This window comes from Podarcis bocagei (assembly GCF_964188305.1).
Source record: "Podarcis bocagei genome assembly, chromosome: 7".
Classification (NCBI taxonomy): domain Eukaryota; kingdom Metazoa; phylum Chordata; class Lepidosauria; order Squamata; family Lacertidae; genus Podarcis; species Podarcis bocagei.
Genome location: NC_138132.1, coordinates 31257965 through 31271220, shown reverse-complemented (window position 1 = coordinate 31271220; position 13256 = coordinate 31257965). Strand labels below are relative to the sequence as shown.

General features: G+C 43.8%; 1 protein-coding gene across 3 annotated transcripts in view; it reads left to right on the top strand.

Annotated features, from left to right (window-relative positions):
- DLGAP3 (DLG associated protein 3) overlaps window positions 1–13256 on the top strand; it is a 178694-nt gene that overhangs the window by 144027 nt on the left and 21411 nt on the right. For 2 of the 3 annotated variants that reach the window (XM_081200018.1, XM_081200017.1), the window contains 2 exons: window positions 11091–11296; window positions 12405–12519. In XM_081200018.1, the coding sequence (XP_081056144.1) occupies window positions 11091–11296; window positions 12405–12519 (321 nt within the window). The remainder of the gene's footprint in view (window positions 1–11090; window positions 11297–12404; window positions 12520–13256) is intronic. The other variant, XM_081200019.1, reaches the window with a different exon arrangement.

Genomic DNA, 13256 nt, shown 5'->3' with positions numbered 1-13256 from the left:
TGTCTAAAGGTTTTGCCGGAGGCATTAAGAAAGGTGAATTTGGTGGGTGCTCTTGTACCTAGGGGCCTTGTAAAGCTGTTGCCCTCCTCCCTAGGAACCAAGGTTCCTGAAATGCTAAAGAGGTAAGGACAGGTCTGGTGCATTGTGTGGTTAACCCAGCAGTGTTCCTCTTAGTCAAGGGCTTGAGAATAATTTTGCCTAATTTCCTGGACTGAGTTCCCAGTTTTTGCCTTTTGTTCCTCGGATCTCTTGTTCATATTCCTGGCTGGATGCGCAGAGTGAGTGTTGGCGCTCATTTGGCTAGGAGGCTGACAGAAACAGAGACGAAACTTGGCATAGCTGCACACTACTGGTGGATGTGCTTGATCCTGGTGGAAAATTAAGCAAGAATCTGACCCCAGCTCAAAACGCTGCCAGATTCCAGAATCTCACTCCAATTCCTTGCTTCTGGAGCCTCGCATATATTTTGATCTCTGCCCTGACTCTTCCCAAAGCTCAAGGCGGCTATCCATGATTTAATACAAATGAAATATTGTTCAAGCAGTAGGCCCAGTTCACTGTACAGATAAAATGTAGAAAATAAAATGACCCCCACAAAAACCCACACTTGCTTAGATCCAACTGTTAACAACCAGAACCTCTTACAGTTAGGACTTTGCAAGTAATTAAAGTTTTTATTTGCTTGCTTGCTTATTTGTTTGCTAGCAGGGTTGTAAGTAAGAAGATGGGCAGGTGAGGGCTGGCTGAGAGGACCAGCCTTCACTGGCCAGAATTGCTCCCAGTCTCAGGTACTGGCTGGTGGAAGGGGAGATCAGGTTAGAATTAGGCATTTTCAGGGGGACTTCAGTGGGTGGGGAGAAGGTTAACTGTGGGTGGGGAGAGGGTTAACTTCTGCCCCATACTTGGCCTTGCCATTAAGTAGCAAACTCAGGACTGGGAGCTCCATGTTTACTCTGTATCACATATCTCTGCCCGGAGGGGGGGGGGGGCTTTGATTCAGGTGGCATTGAAAGCAAACTTACCTAATTCACACTTTCCAAAACAAGATGTGAGTCAAAAGTCAGCCATCCTTCAAAATTCTCACACCTCTGAAATTTGCAGTGCAGTTCTCCAGCCAAGTAATGTGCATAAACATACACGTACAAGCATTGATCAAAATGCATGTATTAGTGAAAAGAACATATACGAATATTAGTGGAAGTTGTTTCGCAAAATTCTATTAGGCAAAAGGTATATCAATGTATATTAATGCAAAAAATGCATTAAAAATGTGCATTTTAGGAGAAATTACTCTGGTATGCTAATGAATTTTTATGATGATTTTAAAACACAAACACACACACACCCCTCTTGGTGGAGAAATGTAAATAACTTAAGACAAGAGAAGCTGGGAGAACCTGAAACTGACAGATTTGCCCATTCCCTATCCTCTGCCTTTTCCCTAGATCCAACCAGGCTGCCTTGTGCAGCTAGGGTTGTGGTTTGCTTGCCTTTTGCAATCTGCCTGCCTCAGTCCCTGGCTTCCTCCTGCATCCCCCCCCCCCTTCTCCTCCTCCTGTCTTCCTCTTTAACATGCACCTCGCAGACTTTTGCAGAGGTCCCTGGCCTGCCGGCCTTCAGCCTGCATCACCAGGGCATCCCCCTCCCCTAGCACACACCTGGATGGCTAGATGGCTTGAATGAGCCTAGCAGCTGCTGCAGCTGCTGCATCGCCGCCCTCCCTTCTTTTTCCCGGTTTGCTTCCTATTATAAAACATTTAAAGGTATTTCTTTAAAATAAATAAACAGCTGCTGCTGGAAGGAACCAGGACTCTTCACCCCAGCTGCTGTTTGATGAACTGTGATTGAAAAATATACATATATCCCCTCATGGAGCTGGGATATTCAAGTTACATCATGATGATGATGACATGCATTTGTCACTTTTTAAACCAAAGTGTCTCAAAGCAACTTACAGGATAAAAATAGAAATTATTAATATTACTATTTATTAAATTTGTTGGTCACTTTATCTTGCCCAATGTAATCCAAAGCGACTTAGAACTGAAAAATGAACAAAAATCCCACATAGATGCATTAAAACCAAGCTGGGGTGTGGATTAACAAGGAGCATTGAAACCAAATACAAAAACAACAATAAAGTAAAATCTAATGTGCTCATATGCACACACACTGGGGGCTGCAGCCTTGCTCTCTCCAGTGGTAGATTCCACTGCCCTTCCCACCCCATGCAACTACTAAGTTTTCAACCCCTGTTTTCACCTTCACCCCTGTGGCCATGCCTTCCCCCTATATTTGTTTGCTTCAATCATCTGACAGGAGACTCCTGGGTGGGCTCTCAATTTGCATATCTAGTCCTTTCTGTGACTTGCTGCTTAAGGAGGACACCAAATCCTGAAACTAGCCCTCCTTGGGCACACAGACCTACCACGTGATACACACACACAGGGACGCAGGTGGTGCTGTGGTCTAAACCACTAAGCCTCTTGGGCTTGCCAATCAGAAGATTGGCATTTCGAATCCCCACAATGGGGTGAGCTCCTGTTGCTCAGTCCCAGCTCCTGCCAACCTAACAGTTCAAAAGCATGCCAGTGCAAGTAGATAAATAGGTACCACTGCGGCAGGAAGGTAAACGGTGTTTCCGTATGCTCTGGTTTCCGTCACTGTGTTCCGTTGCACCAGAAGCGGTTTAGTCATGCTGGCCACATGACCCAGAAAGCTCTCTGTGGACAAACATCGGCTCCCTCAGCCTGAAAGTGAAATGAGCGCCACAACCCCATAGTCGCTTTTGACTGGACTTAACCGTGCAGAAGTCCTTTACCTTTTTATCTAACACACACACAGCTATTTTGGAGCTGCTTCTATGATCTTCTAGCATGTGGCTACTGTAGCTGTGTAAATATGCATTTATTTATTTAAAAGCATTCCTAAGCCACTTAATATTTTTAAAATCTCTAAGCAGTGTACACTGTGTACAATATAAAAACAATATGCGTGAAACAAAATACAACCTAAAACCAATGGAGCCATGTAAGAGCAAGTAAAGAAGTAATTCAAAGGGTTCGTACAAATAATTCAGGGTTCAATCTTATGGGTCAGGGAATGTCTGAGCAAAAAGATACATATTTTCAAGATATTGTGTGAAGCAGCTGGTAGCTACTGCTTCACCTGTGGTAGGGGGAAAGGCATTCCACATAACAGGGTCAACAGCAGAGAATGCCCGATTTTGTGGCCACCGCCCTATGGTATTCTGTAGAGCGCAATGTCACAAGTAGACGTTCTCCAGTTGGCTTAAGTGATCAGAGTCAGGCAGTTTTTCATGCCTGAGATACAAGGCCAACGCTTCCCTTTAGGTAGAGTGAAATCATCCCCTCAGGTGGCAAATGCTGTGGACAGTGGGGTCAGTACCCCAACTATGATCCTTTGCTGGGAAGACAAAGCTGTGTGTTCCATGTGGGCTGTCTTGCACCGTCCCAGTCAATCTTTGCCAACCTGCCTTCCTCTAGATGGTGTTGGACTACATCTCCCATCAGCCCCAGCAAGCACAGCTGTGTTGGCTGGGAGTAGTAGTCCAATGAAAGAAGCAATTAAAATGCAATTGACAATCACAGCACGTTACAAATGCTGCAGCCAACAGAAAAATCATTAAGCAGTCTGCCAAGACCTTTCACAATTTGCAAGTAGTCCGTGGAGGGCAGGGAGACGTTTGGGAACCACAGTCCTAATAAACACATTTTGTATACAATTTGGTGTAATATACATAATTTTGCCATCCATTCCCCTAATATAATGTAGTTGTATGCTATTTCCATTGATATACAGTATGCATTTCTGTGCACATTCTGTTCTGCCAGAGAACTGCATTGCAAAATTCAGACAAGTGTGAATTTAGTAGGATATTTGTGTTTCCGTTCATGTATTGTTTTCAGAAGTGTGAATTTCTCCAAATCCCCTCCCACTTATTCACCAAATAACCTGTTCTCTCTCAATATGACAGAGGAGAACGCAGCAAGATGACTGGTGAGTTACTGAGTCTCTAGGGCCTTGTGTTATCATTAGCTAAGACCACAGCCCAACATTTCTCAATACTATTTGCAAGATCATATCCTGACAACAACAAGCATTACTCTGCTTGAACCAAACATCACTTTTATTTATTTATCCTACGGTATTTCTACCCCATTCCGCAGCTGCGAAAACCTCCTAAAAATCAAAACATGACACAGTGGTTGGGAGGAGGAAAGCAAATTCACATATTCTTCATTTTTAAAAAGTTATTATTGTTGTTATAGATATTTATTAATTGCCTTCCAGATAGATAGTTATATCAAGGCAATGTACAAAAATGAGTGAAACTTAGTTGGATATAACCCATTATATTTAGTACATTGCCTTGATAGTCTAACTTAGTCATGTTCATTAATTTCAATAGGCCTGCTCTGAGCAATAAAAACAACTTTAAAAAACCCAATTAGGAACAACACAGAAAGCAACAGAATATGCATTTTTAAAATAATATGAAAGGGACACTGCTGGCAGAGGCCTATTCATCCAGCTGGGAAAGCTTGTCAGGAAAATAATGTCTTCATTCCCCGCCAGACAAAGTTCTTAGAAGTGTTCTTACCAGTTTCCCACACAACATTATCTCTCCCAACTGGATAAAGTAAACAGCCCCATTCATAGAGAAGGAAATTCAAAGGTTTGGTTAGTAGGTCGCTTTTGTTTCAGTGAGGCACAAGTTACTCAGGCCTTGTTTGTATGCATATACAGTGGTACCTCGGGTTACATATGCTTCAGGTTACAGACTCTAACCCAGAGTTATGGAGCGTCATAAGACATGGAGCTCCCAGACATGATCCAAACTCCCCCCTTACCCCCAGCTTAGAGGCTTACTCAGCCAGCCAGCTCCATGACTCTAGCCAGCGTCTAAGACGCTAACCCAGAAATAGTGCTTCAGGTTAAGAACTTTGCTTCAGGATAAGAACAGAAATCTTGCTCTGGCGGCGCGGCAGCAGCAGGAGGCCCCATTAGCTAAAGTGGTGCTTCAGGTTAAGAACAGTTTCAGCTTAAGAAAGGACCTTCAGAACGAATTAAGTACTTAACCCGAGGTACCACTGTATCACAGTTGGAAGGGACCACGAGGGTCATCTAGTCCAATGCCATGCAATGCAATAATCTTTCACCCAATGTGGGGCTCAGATCCATGACTCTGAGATTAAGAGTCTTGTGCTCTACTGACTGAGCTACTTCTAACCTTTTCCAAGCAGATGTGGTCTGGTTGTTTTGGACTACAATTCCCATCCTGCTGGCGGGAGTGATGGGAGTTGCAGTCCAAAACATCTGAAGATGGCTAAATCCACAGTAAAGTTTTGCTTCATGTGAAACTCTGGTCAGGCCTGAGTGTCCCATTTCCCAGCATTCTCCAATCACAGGGCTCTGCTCACACTAGAAAACTAGTTCAGTAGAAACAGCCAATCCCAGCCCTCAAGCCTGAGATTTAAGGCTCCAGTTAACTGGGGGGGGGGCATGCCAAGCTTGGGACAACAAAGACTGGAGACCACCCTCCACAGCCCGTGGCACTAGTCAAAGTCCTGCCTAAGGACCCCCCATCTCCCTCAGCCTGGACATATCAAAACTTATCCTGCTCCTTCTGTTTACATGCTCCTGCTCCCAGACATGATCCAAACTCCCCCCTTACCCCCAGCTTAGAGGCTTACTCAGCCAGCCAGCTCCATGACGGGCTTGTTCTTTTTTAATTAAAAGCTAATTAACTCTTCTCGCTCTCCCTCTCTGTGTGTGTTTTTTCCCCAGGGGGAAGGAGAGATTGAATGACACTTGACTTGATTGCCCATCCAGAGTGAGGGGCTGGAGGGAGGGGCTGCTGTATAGGGAACACTCCGCCCATCCCATCCTCGCTTTGGCTGTCCCCGTCTCAGCCCACTGCAGCAGGGGGGTGGGCCCAAGGATGAAAAGAAACATCCCTTGATGTTTCCTGGGAGAAAGAGACAAAGAGGCAACTGTGTCTGTTCCGGCCTCTTGCTCCCATCTACCTGTTTTGCCCTCCTCCCGATAGCCCAAGGGATGCCAACTCGTCACCGGAAACTGGTAAGGGTGTCATCGGTGCAGACAGATGTTTGCCTGTCTGCTTTGCTGCTCTGGTTATGGGTGGGATTTCATCTGCCGGAGGAGCCATGAGGTGAGGATTTCTGGATGGGAGAAAGCGCTGCCTCTTTCTAGAGCAGACGTGCTTCCATGGGGTGGGAAATGTAATAACTTGGTCTGGGGAAAGTCCATCACATCTGGAGAGTCTTGAACTGAAGGGTAGGCAAGGTTCAAGCTCTGTTGCCAACCTGGAAACCTCCAAATATTTTTGAACTTCCATCAGCTGAAGGGCACCAAGTTGTCAAAGGATGCTCTAGAGAACTATGATGTATAGGTCAGGTTGTGTCTACAAGTAGGCAGCTTCCAGCTTTCTGGGGGCTAAGAAGCCAGCTTTGGTTGCCTCTAGCCAAAGAGCTCTGTTAGCTGCAAGATCTTGATGAGTCCATGTTTTGGGAATTTGGAGTTGCATATGGAAATGTGGTGATAACTTCAGCGGCTAACCTAATTGCCAAACTGGGCAGGGTATCAGCAGTTCCATCAATGGATCCCCTGGCTTTTTAGAAAACTTATAAACAGCTACTTGGGGGGTGGGGTGCAAGTTGGATCCGAGCCACTGAGGTAGGGGGACTAATGCATTTCCCCAGACTGTTTCCCCAGTTTAACTCTTCCATGTGAGTGGCCCTCCCCAAAAAAGCTTAGATCAGCTGTGGAGGTAGAAAGAGCTCAGTTGTATTTTACCTGTATTTTCACCTTTGCTGGCTTATTGAAGTTTGGGTGATTAGAATTAGAATTTATATACTGCCCTATACCCGCAAGTCTCAGGGTGGTTCGCAGGATAAAATCAAAGTATAAAACCACCAAGTACATAATCAAAATAAAAGCAGCAGCAACCCAATAACCCTCCCCCAGTGCTATGTACATGATTTATTCTGTGTGTGTGTTGCCGGGGCTTCTTTTTCAGCTGGAATTCACCAGAACTGAGTATCGGCACCTCTTTGGTGCATTTGGGGCAAGCTTTTAAAAAAGTTTTTAAAAAGCTCACATATGATTTGGCCTGGCCGTAGGAGACAATTGCTTTAAGTGTATGAAGCAAAATATGGCACATAGGACAACCAATTTTACGCATGTATCTTATTCATCCTTCTCAGTATGGGCTCCTGAAAGCTGTAGTCCATAATACCTGGCGGGCACCAGGTTGGAGAAGGCTAGTTTAATGTATTTCAGTACCAACATTTTATCACCCCAAAAGAGAACTTAGCAGTTGTACACATCTCTTATTTAATTTGTAAATCTTAATAAAAATATTGATATCTTCTAAGAACACTTAGCTTAATGTATTTTGGGATATAGGAACTCAGAGGAACACTCTGAACATCAAGTCAGATCAAGTTTGCACACACCTGTAGATCCCTTGATTTGACATCACCACCTGATGGCTGGTAGCTGAATGTGTGAATGGGCTCTGATGAAAAATGTATGTCTTCTTGAAATGACGTCTGAGAGTGCAGTTCACTCTCAGATAAGTATCTTTTAGTTGCAGCCTCCTGCAACTATGTTAGCCAGGATCAACCCCATAAATTAAACAATGGGTTAACAGTTGATTAGCAGTGGATTTGGCTGCTTTTTGGCTGCAGAAGATCACTTTTTTCTGAACTCGTACAATATATAAATACCCACATTTCTTTATGTAAAACGTTTTGCTTAAAGCTCAGGGATAGAACTTTGAGTGGACTCTGTTGCTGTTGTTTTTAAAAATCCAACTTCCTTTTAGATGTGAGTATTTTCCCCTTGTGAATATTTTTAAGTAAAAAGAGCAATATTCATTTTGACATTTCACATGAAGATAGAAAGCAGCAGAGTCTGGAGAAGATGTTTTCAGAAGCAAGGGAATAAGGGTTGTATCCATCCACTGTAGCACTAAGTCAAAGTCTCTTGGCAGCTTACTTCTTCCACTAGCAAAATGTTTTTGCTGCAGGAGAACATTGTTGCACAAGGAAATGCATAAGCAGGTTGCTGGTAACTTTGTTGCACTATAGATTTCACAATCTGTCGTTCAACAGATTTCGCCTTGTGCAACTGTTGCAATGAATTTGTCTGCTGTACAACATTAAAACTCACCCATGTGCCAACACAAAAGCCCTTGGCACCAGCAAACAGAGAACATAAGATACACACACCAAAGAAAAAAGCCCACAGAAGAAGAAAATAGCTGAGCACATTTCTATCTTATGATGCATTAAAAAAAAATCCATTCTATGCAGATAAACCAGTTTATGATTTATTGATATGGCTTCCTTTCAGCATGAAGGGTTGGTGGGAGTCATAGGACAGCAACACATGGAGGGCAGTGGGTTTCCCATTGGTATTGAGGTGTAATAAGTTCAGAAAACAAGGTTTACTAGGACCCTGAGGTCCAGCAACCTGGAGCCAGGTGCAGAATAGTGACTTTGGAGTGGAGCCAGACCCAAAACATTACTTTGGGGTGGATCCAATTACAGACTGCATCCCAGGAGCCATGCACTGAGATGATCTGCATCTGCAAACCTGAGCCTACATCTGAGCTGCTACAGATCAGCAATTCTAACATATAAATCTAAAACAGGTTAGCAGAATTGAGCAAAGACCTGGTCGAAAGCAATTGAACAGCCCTTACAAGCAAGGAATACAGACACCGCGAGAGAAGTAATTAGCACAAGTCCAATCATGGCAGAGATCTATTCCTTTTTTGCTTGCAGTTTCAGAAACAGAGGAAGTTACTTTACACCGAGTCAGACCATTGGCCCAGCTAGCTCCGCACTGTCTACATTTACTAACAGTGGCCCTCCAGGGTTTCGGAGAGGGTGTCTCTCCCAGCCCTACCTAATTCCTGGGACCTTCTGCATGCAATGCATGTCCTCTGTCACTGTGCTTTGGCTCTTCCATATTTTACTTACTATTGTTAAATTATTGAAAATCAGAACCTGTAGCAAACTACAAACCACCCAGGGACCTAAGATTAGATCTCAGTGTATTTGTAACAGGCAGGCAGTTTCTTTTTTTTTTTTAAGATATTTATTGAGATTTTCAAAAAAATTACCAAATATAAAAGAAAAAAGGGGAAAAAGGAAAAAATACAAAATAAAAATAGTTTAAAAACAATTCAGTCTTTCCATCACATATTTTCATTTGCTTATTTCCCGGACCTCCTCACGCCTCCCTTTTCTGTATTCCAATTCAAATTTTTAATTCAGCAAATCCCTCCCCTCTTCAATCATCTTAATCTTCAATTTTAAAATATTATAACATTAAGTTTTTACCTGTTAATAACCATTTTCTCGTATTCTCTTATAACATTACAGCTAAAGACCACTTAGTTTCTATCCAGCATCATTCTAACATTCATTAATTTTACAATATTTCTGAAGATAGTCTTTAAATTTCTTCCAATCTTCTTCCACCGACTCTTCTCCCTGGTCTCGGATTCTGCCTGTCATTTCCGCCAGTTCCATATAGTCCATCACCTTCATCTGCCATTCTTCCAGGGTGGGTAGATCTTGTGTTTTCCAATACTTTGCAATAAGTATTCTTGCTGCTGTTGTGGCATACATAAAAAAGTTCTGTCTTTCTTTGGCACCAATTGGCCGACTATGCCCAGGAGAAAGGCCTCTGGTTTCTTCAAGAAGGTATATTTAAATATCTTTTTCTGTTCATTATATATCATCTCCCAGAAAGCCTTAATCCTTGGGCACATCCACCAAAGGTGAAAGAATGTACCTTCAGTTTCTCTACATTTCCAACATTTATTATCAGGCAGATGATAGATTTTTGCAAGCTTGAATGGTGTCATGTACCACCTGTATATCATTTTCATAATATTCTCTCTTAGGGCATTACATGCCATAAATTTCATACCTGTGGTCCACAACTGTTCCCAGTCAGCAAACATAATGTTATGTCCAACATCTTGTGCCCATTTAATCATAGCAGATTTGACCCTTTCATCCTGAGTATTCCATTTCCACAGCAAGTTATACATCTTGGACAAAATCTTAGTTTTAGGTTCTAACAGTTCTGTTTCTAGTTTTGATTTTTCCACCTGGAAGCCAATTTTCTTGTCCAAGTTATATGCCTCCATTTTCTGATAGTAATGTAGCCAGTCTCGCACTTTATCTTTTAATTTCTCAAAACTCTGCAATTTCAATTTGTCTCCTTCTTGTTCCAAAATTTCCCAATATTTTGGCCATTTAGCCTCCATATTAAGTTTTTTCTGAGCCTTCGCCTCCATTGGTGATAGCCACCTTGGGGTTTTGTTTTCAAGTAAGTCTTTATATCTTGTCCAAACATTAAACAATGCTCTTCTGATAATATGGTTTTTGAATGCTTTATGTGCTTTAACCTTGTCATACCACAAGTATGCATGCCACCCAAAAACATTGTTAAAGCCTTCCAAATCCAAAATGTCTGTGTTCTCAATTTCTTTACGAAATGTCTGTGTTCTCAGTTTCTTTACAGACAGCTTATGAGAGCCATAACCTTTGCATCCCTTAGCAGTCTCCAGTGGAGATGTCAGAGAGCTTCAGGGCATCTAACCTACTTTCCCCCCCAACCCCTCATCTTTCCCTGGGAACTGTAGTTTGAAGAGGCTTATCGATCACTGGCAGAAAATTCTCACCAAGCTACAAAGAGTCCCTGTCAGTGATAAAGAGGGTGTAAATAAATAAATAACGGTGATTATTATTACAGTTAAGGGTTTTTAAAACCAATACAAGTTTGTTGTGTAGAGCGGACTCCTAAGCCAAACAGAGTGCTATCGTTCTCACAGGGATGTTTGAGCAGGTTGGTAGAAGAACATTATCGAGATGCAATCATTCCCTCAAATGCTATAGCTGCATCCTTGGGGCTGTCATAAATTGTCACCAACATCTTCTGTGGAACTTCCTATTAACCTCAAAGTATCCAGCATAAGTGCACACAAGACACACACTACACAAAATTTCTTTTTCCTTCAGGTACCCCAAGATGATTGGGGAGGATATCCAGCATCAGGGAAGGATGGAGAGATACCCTGTCGACGGATGCGGAGTGGCAGCTATATCAAGGCCATGGGAGACGATGACAGTGGGGACTCGGATACCAGCACCAAGGTGTCTCCCAAGGGGGTGACCCGGCGTGAGGGGTACCGCCGTTCCTCCAGTGTAGATCAGGCCAGAACCAAGTAAGAAACTGAGAACATGGCATTTCTCATATAACCACGCAGGGGGGGGGGAGATGCTCAGCACAGGGAACAAAAAATATATGGATTTTTTAGTGGGTGGCAACTGATAAGTAAGGTGAGATAGATGCCTTGACCATGAGCAGGAGCCCGTGCATAGAAGGGATGCTTAGGCAAGAGGCATGTAGGGCCAGACTGGAGTTTCAGGACCTTGGAGAACACCAAGCACTGCAGTTGCACAAATGAGAAACTGGCCTCTATCTCCTTTGGACCAAACCACACCCTTCTAGGCTTGACTCCTTTCCTAAAGGGTGGAGTATCTTCAGTGGGTAGTTCTGGAAACTTAGCTTTTCATCACCTTGCAATCAGCTCCCACTTTATTCATTGTCAGTGCTGGGCAGGAGTCAGTGGGAAGCATCCGGCCCCTGCTGTAAAGGGGCCCAGTTTCTTGGAAGAACCTGGCTGATAGTGGACTCAGTTTGGTGGGGTGGGCAACCTCAGGCACAAGGGGCTCTTGGCTAGGCTTAGTGCCAAGCTCAGCACCTCTTTCTGATCCAGCTGGCTCTTCCTCCTTTGATACAGTCCTCACACCTGCTCAGGATCCATGACAAAGGATGGGGGCTGTCATATAAAGCTTCTACCCATCCATTTTTGTGTTTCTTTAAAACTATGCTCCACACCAGCTGAGAAACCTTTTTCCAGCCCAAGGACCACATTTTCTTGTAGGAAACTTTCCAAGGATCACATACCAGGGATGGGTGAGCAGACCAAAAATATACAGTTTACCTTTCTGCACTTGTCTGGCTTCCAGACATCCCTCTCTGACCTCCATCAGGCAAGCAACAGACATTCCAACCTGGGGAAAGAAAGAAAAAATGAGATGTGAAGCAGAACTGTTGAGGGTGTGGCCTGTGGAGAATTCCAAGGGCCCAATAGAGGGACTTGGAGGGCTGCCTTTGGCTTTGGGGCCTGATGTTCCCCATCCCTATCTGATAAGATAAGGGCAGGGAGCTTGCTGACCCAGCCAGCCCTGAGTCATTTTCCATCTGCTCTGATCATGTCATGTTTTGGGTTTTGTTCAGAAACCTTTCTTCCCCATGTCTCTCATTAGGTTTGCAAGTAGGCACTATTCTGACTCATATATCTGTAACTGTCCCAGCTGCTGCACGTCACCCCGAATCCGGCCACGGGGACAAGGGTATGGACGTTCCTTTACCACTGGGCAGGTGAGGTGATTTGTTCTTTAGCTCTTGCCTTACAGGAAGGGGACTGGGTAGAGACGGATGGGGAATCTATGGCCTTCCTGCCACAGGACTCTGGCTCCCATCAACTCCAGCTGGCCCTGGCTAGTGTTCAGGAATGGTGGGAACTGGATGTGAAAATCTGGAAGGCACCAGACTGAGCAAGGCTGCACTTCACCATACTGGATTTTTCAAACATCTGAATTTGAAAGCCACCTTAAGGGTGTTGACCCTCCAGATGATGCTCAAATCCAAATATCATCAGCCCCAGCCAGCATGTCCAATAATGAGGCATGGTGTGAGCTGGAGTACAGCATCACCTGGAGAGCCACAGGTTTCCTACCCTGGGGTACAAGAATTGGAGAGTGGAGGGGAAACTGATATCTGTGTAAATTAGGCCATGTGTCTTCAAATGTGGGGCACCTTCTTTAGTGGGGTTTAAGTGGACTGTCAATATTTCAATGCCACCACAATCAGTCAGTTTGAAATATCAAGTGTCCACCTGAATCCCCAAGTGGAATCCCTTCCAGAAGTGTGGGTGCAGAGGAGGATGGGATTTTGTGGGGAAATAATGAGTTATATAAAAAAATGAATTTGCTTGCATATCTTTGTCTTGTAGAGAACCTGGAGTATTACACTGGAGAGCAAATGTCATTCCTCCAGGAGATCCTCTAATCAGATATTTTTTTATAAAAAAGGGGGGGAGAATATTCCTCCTTTGT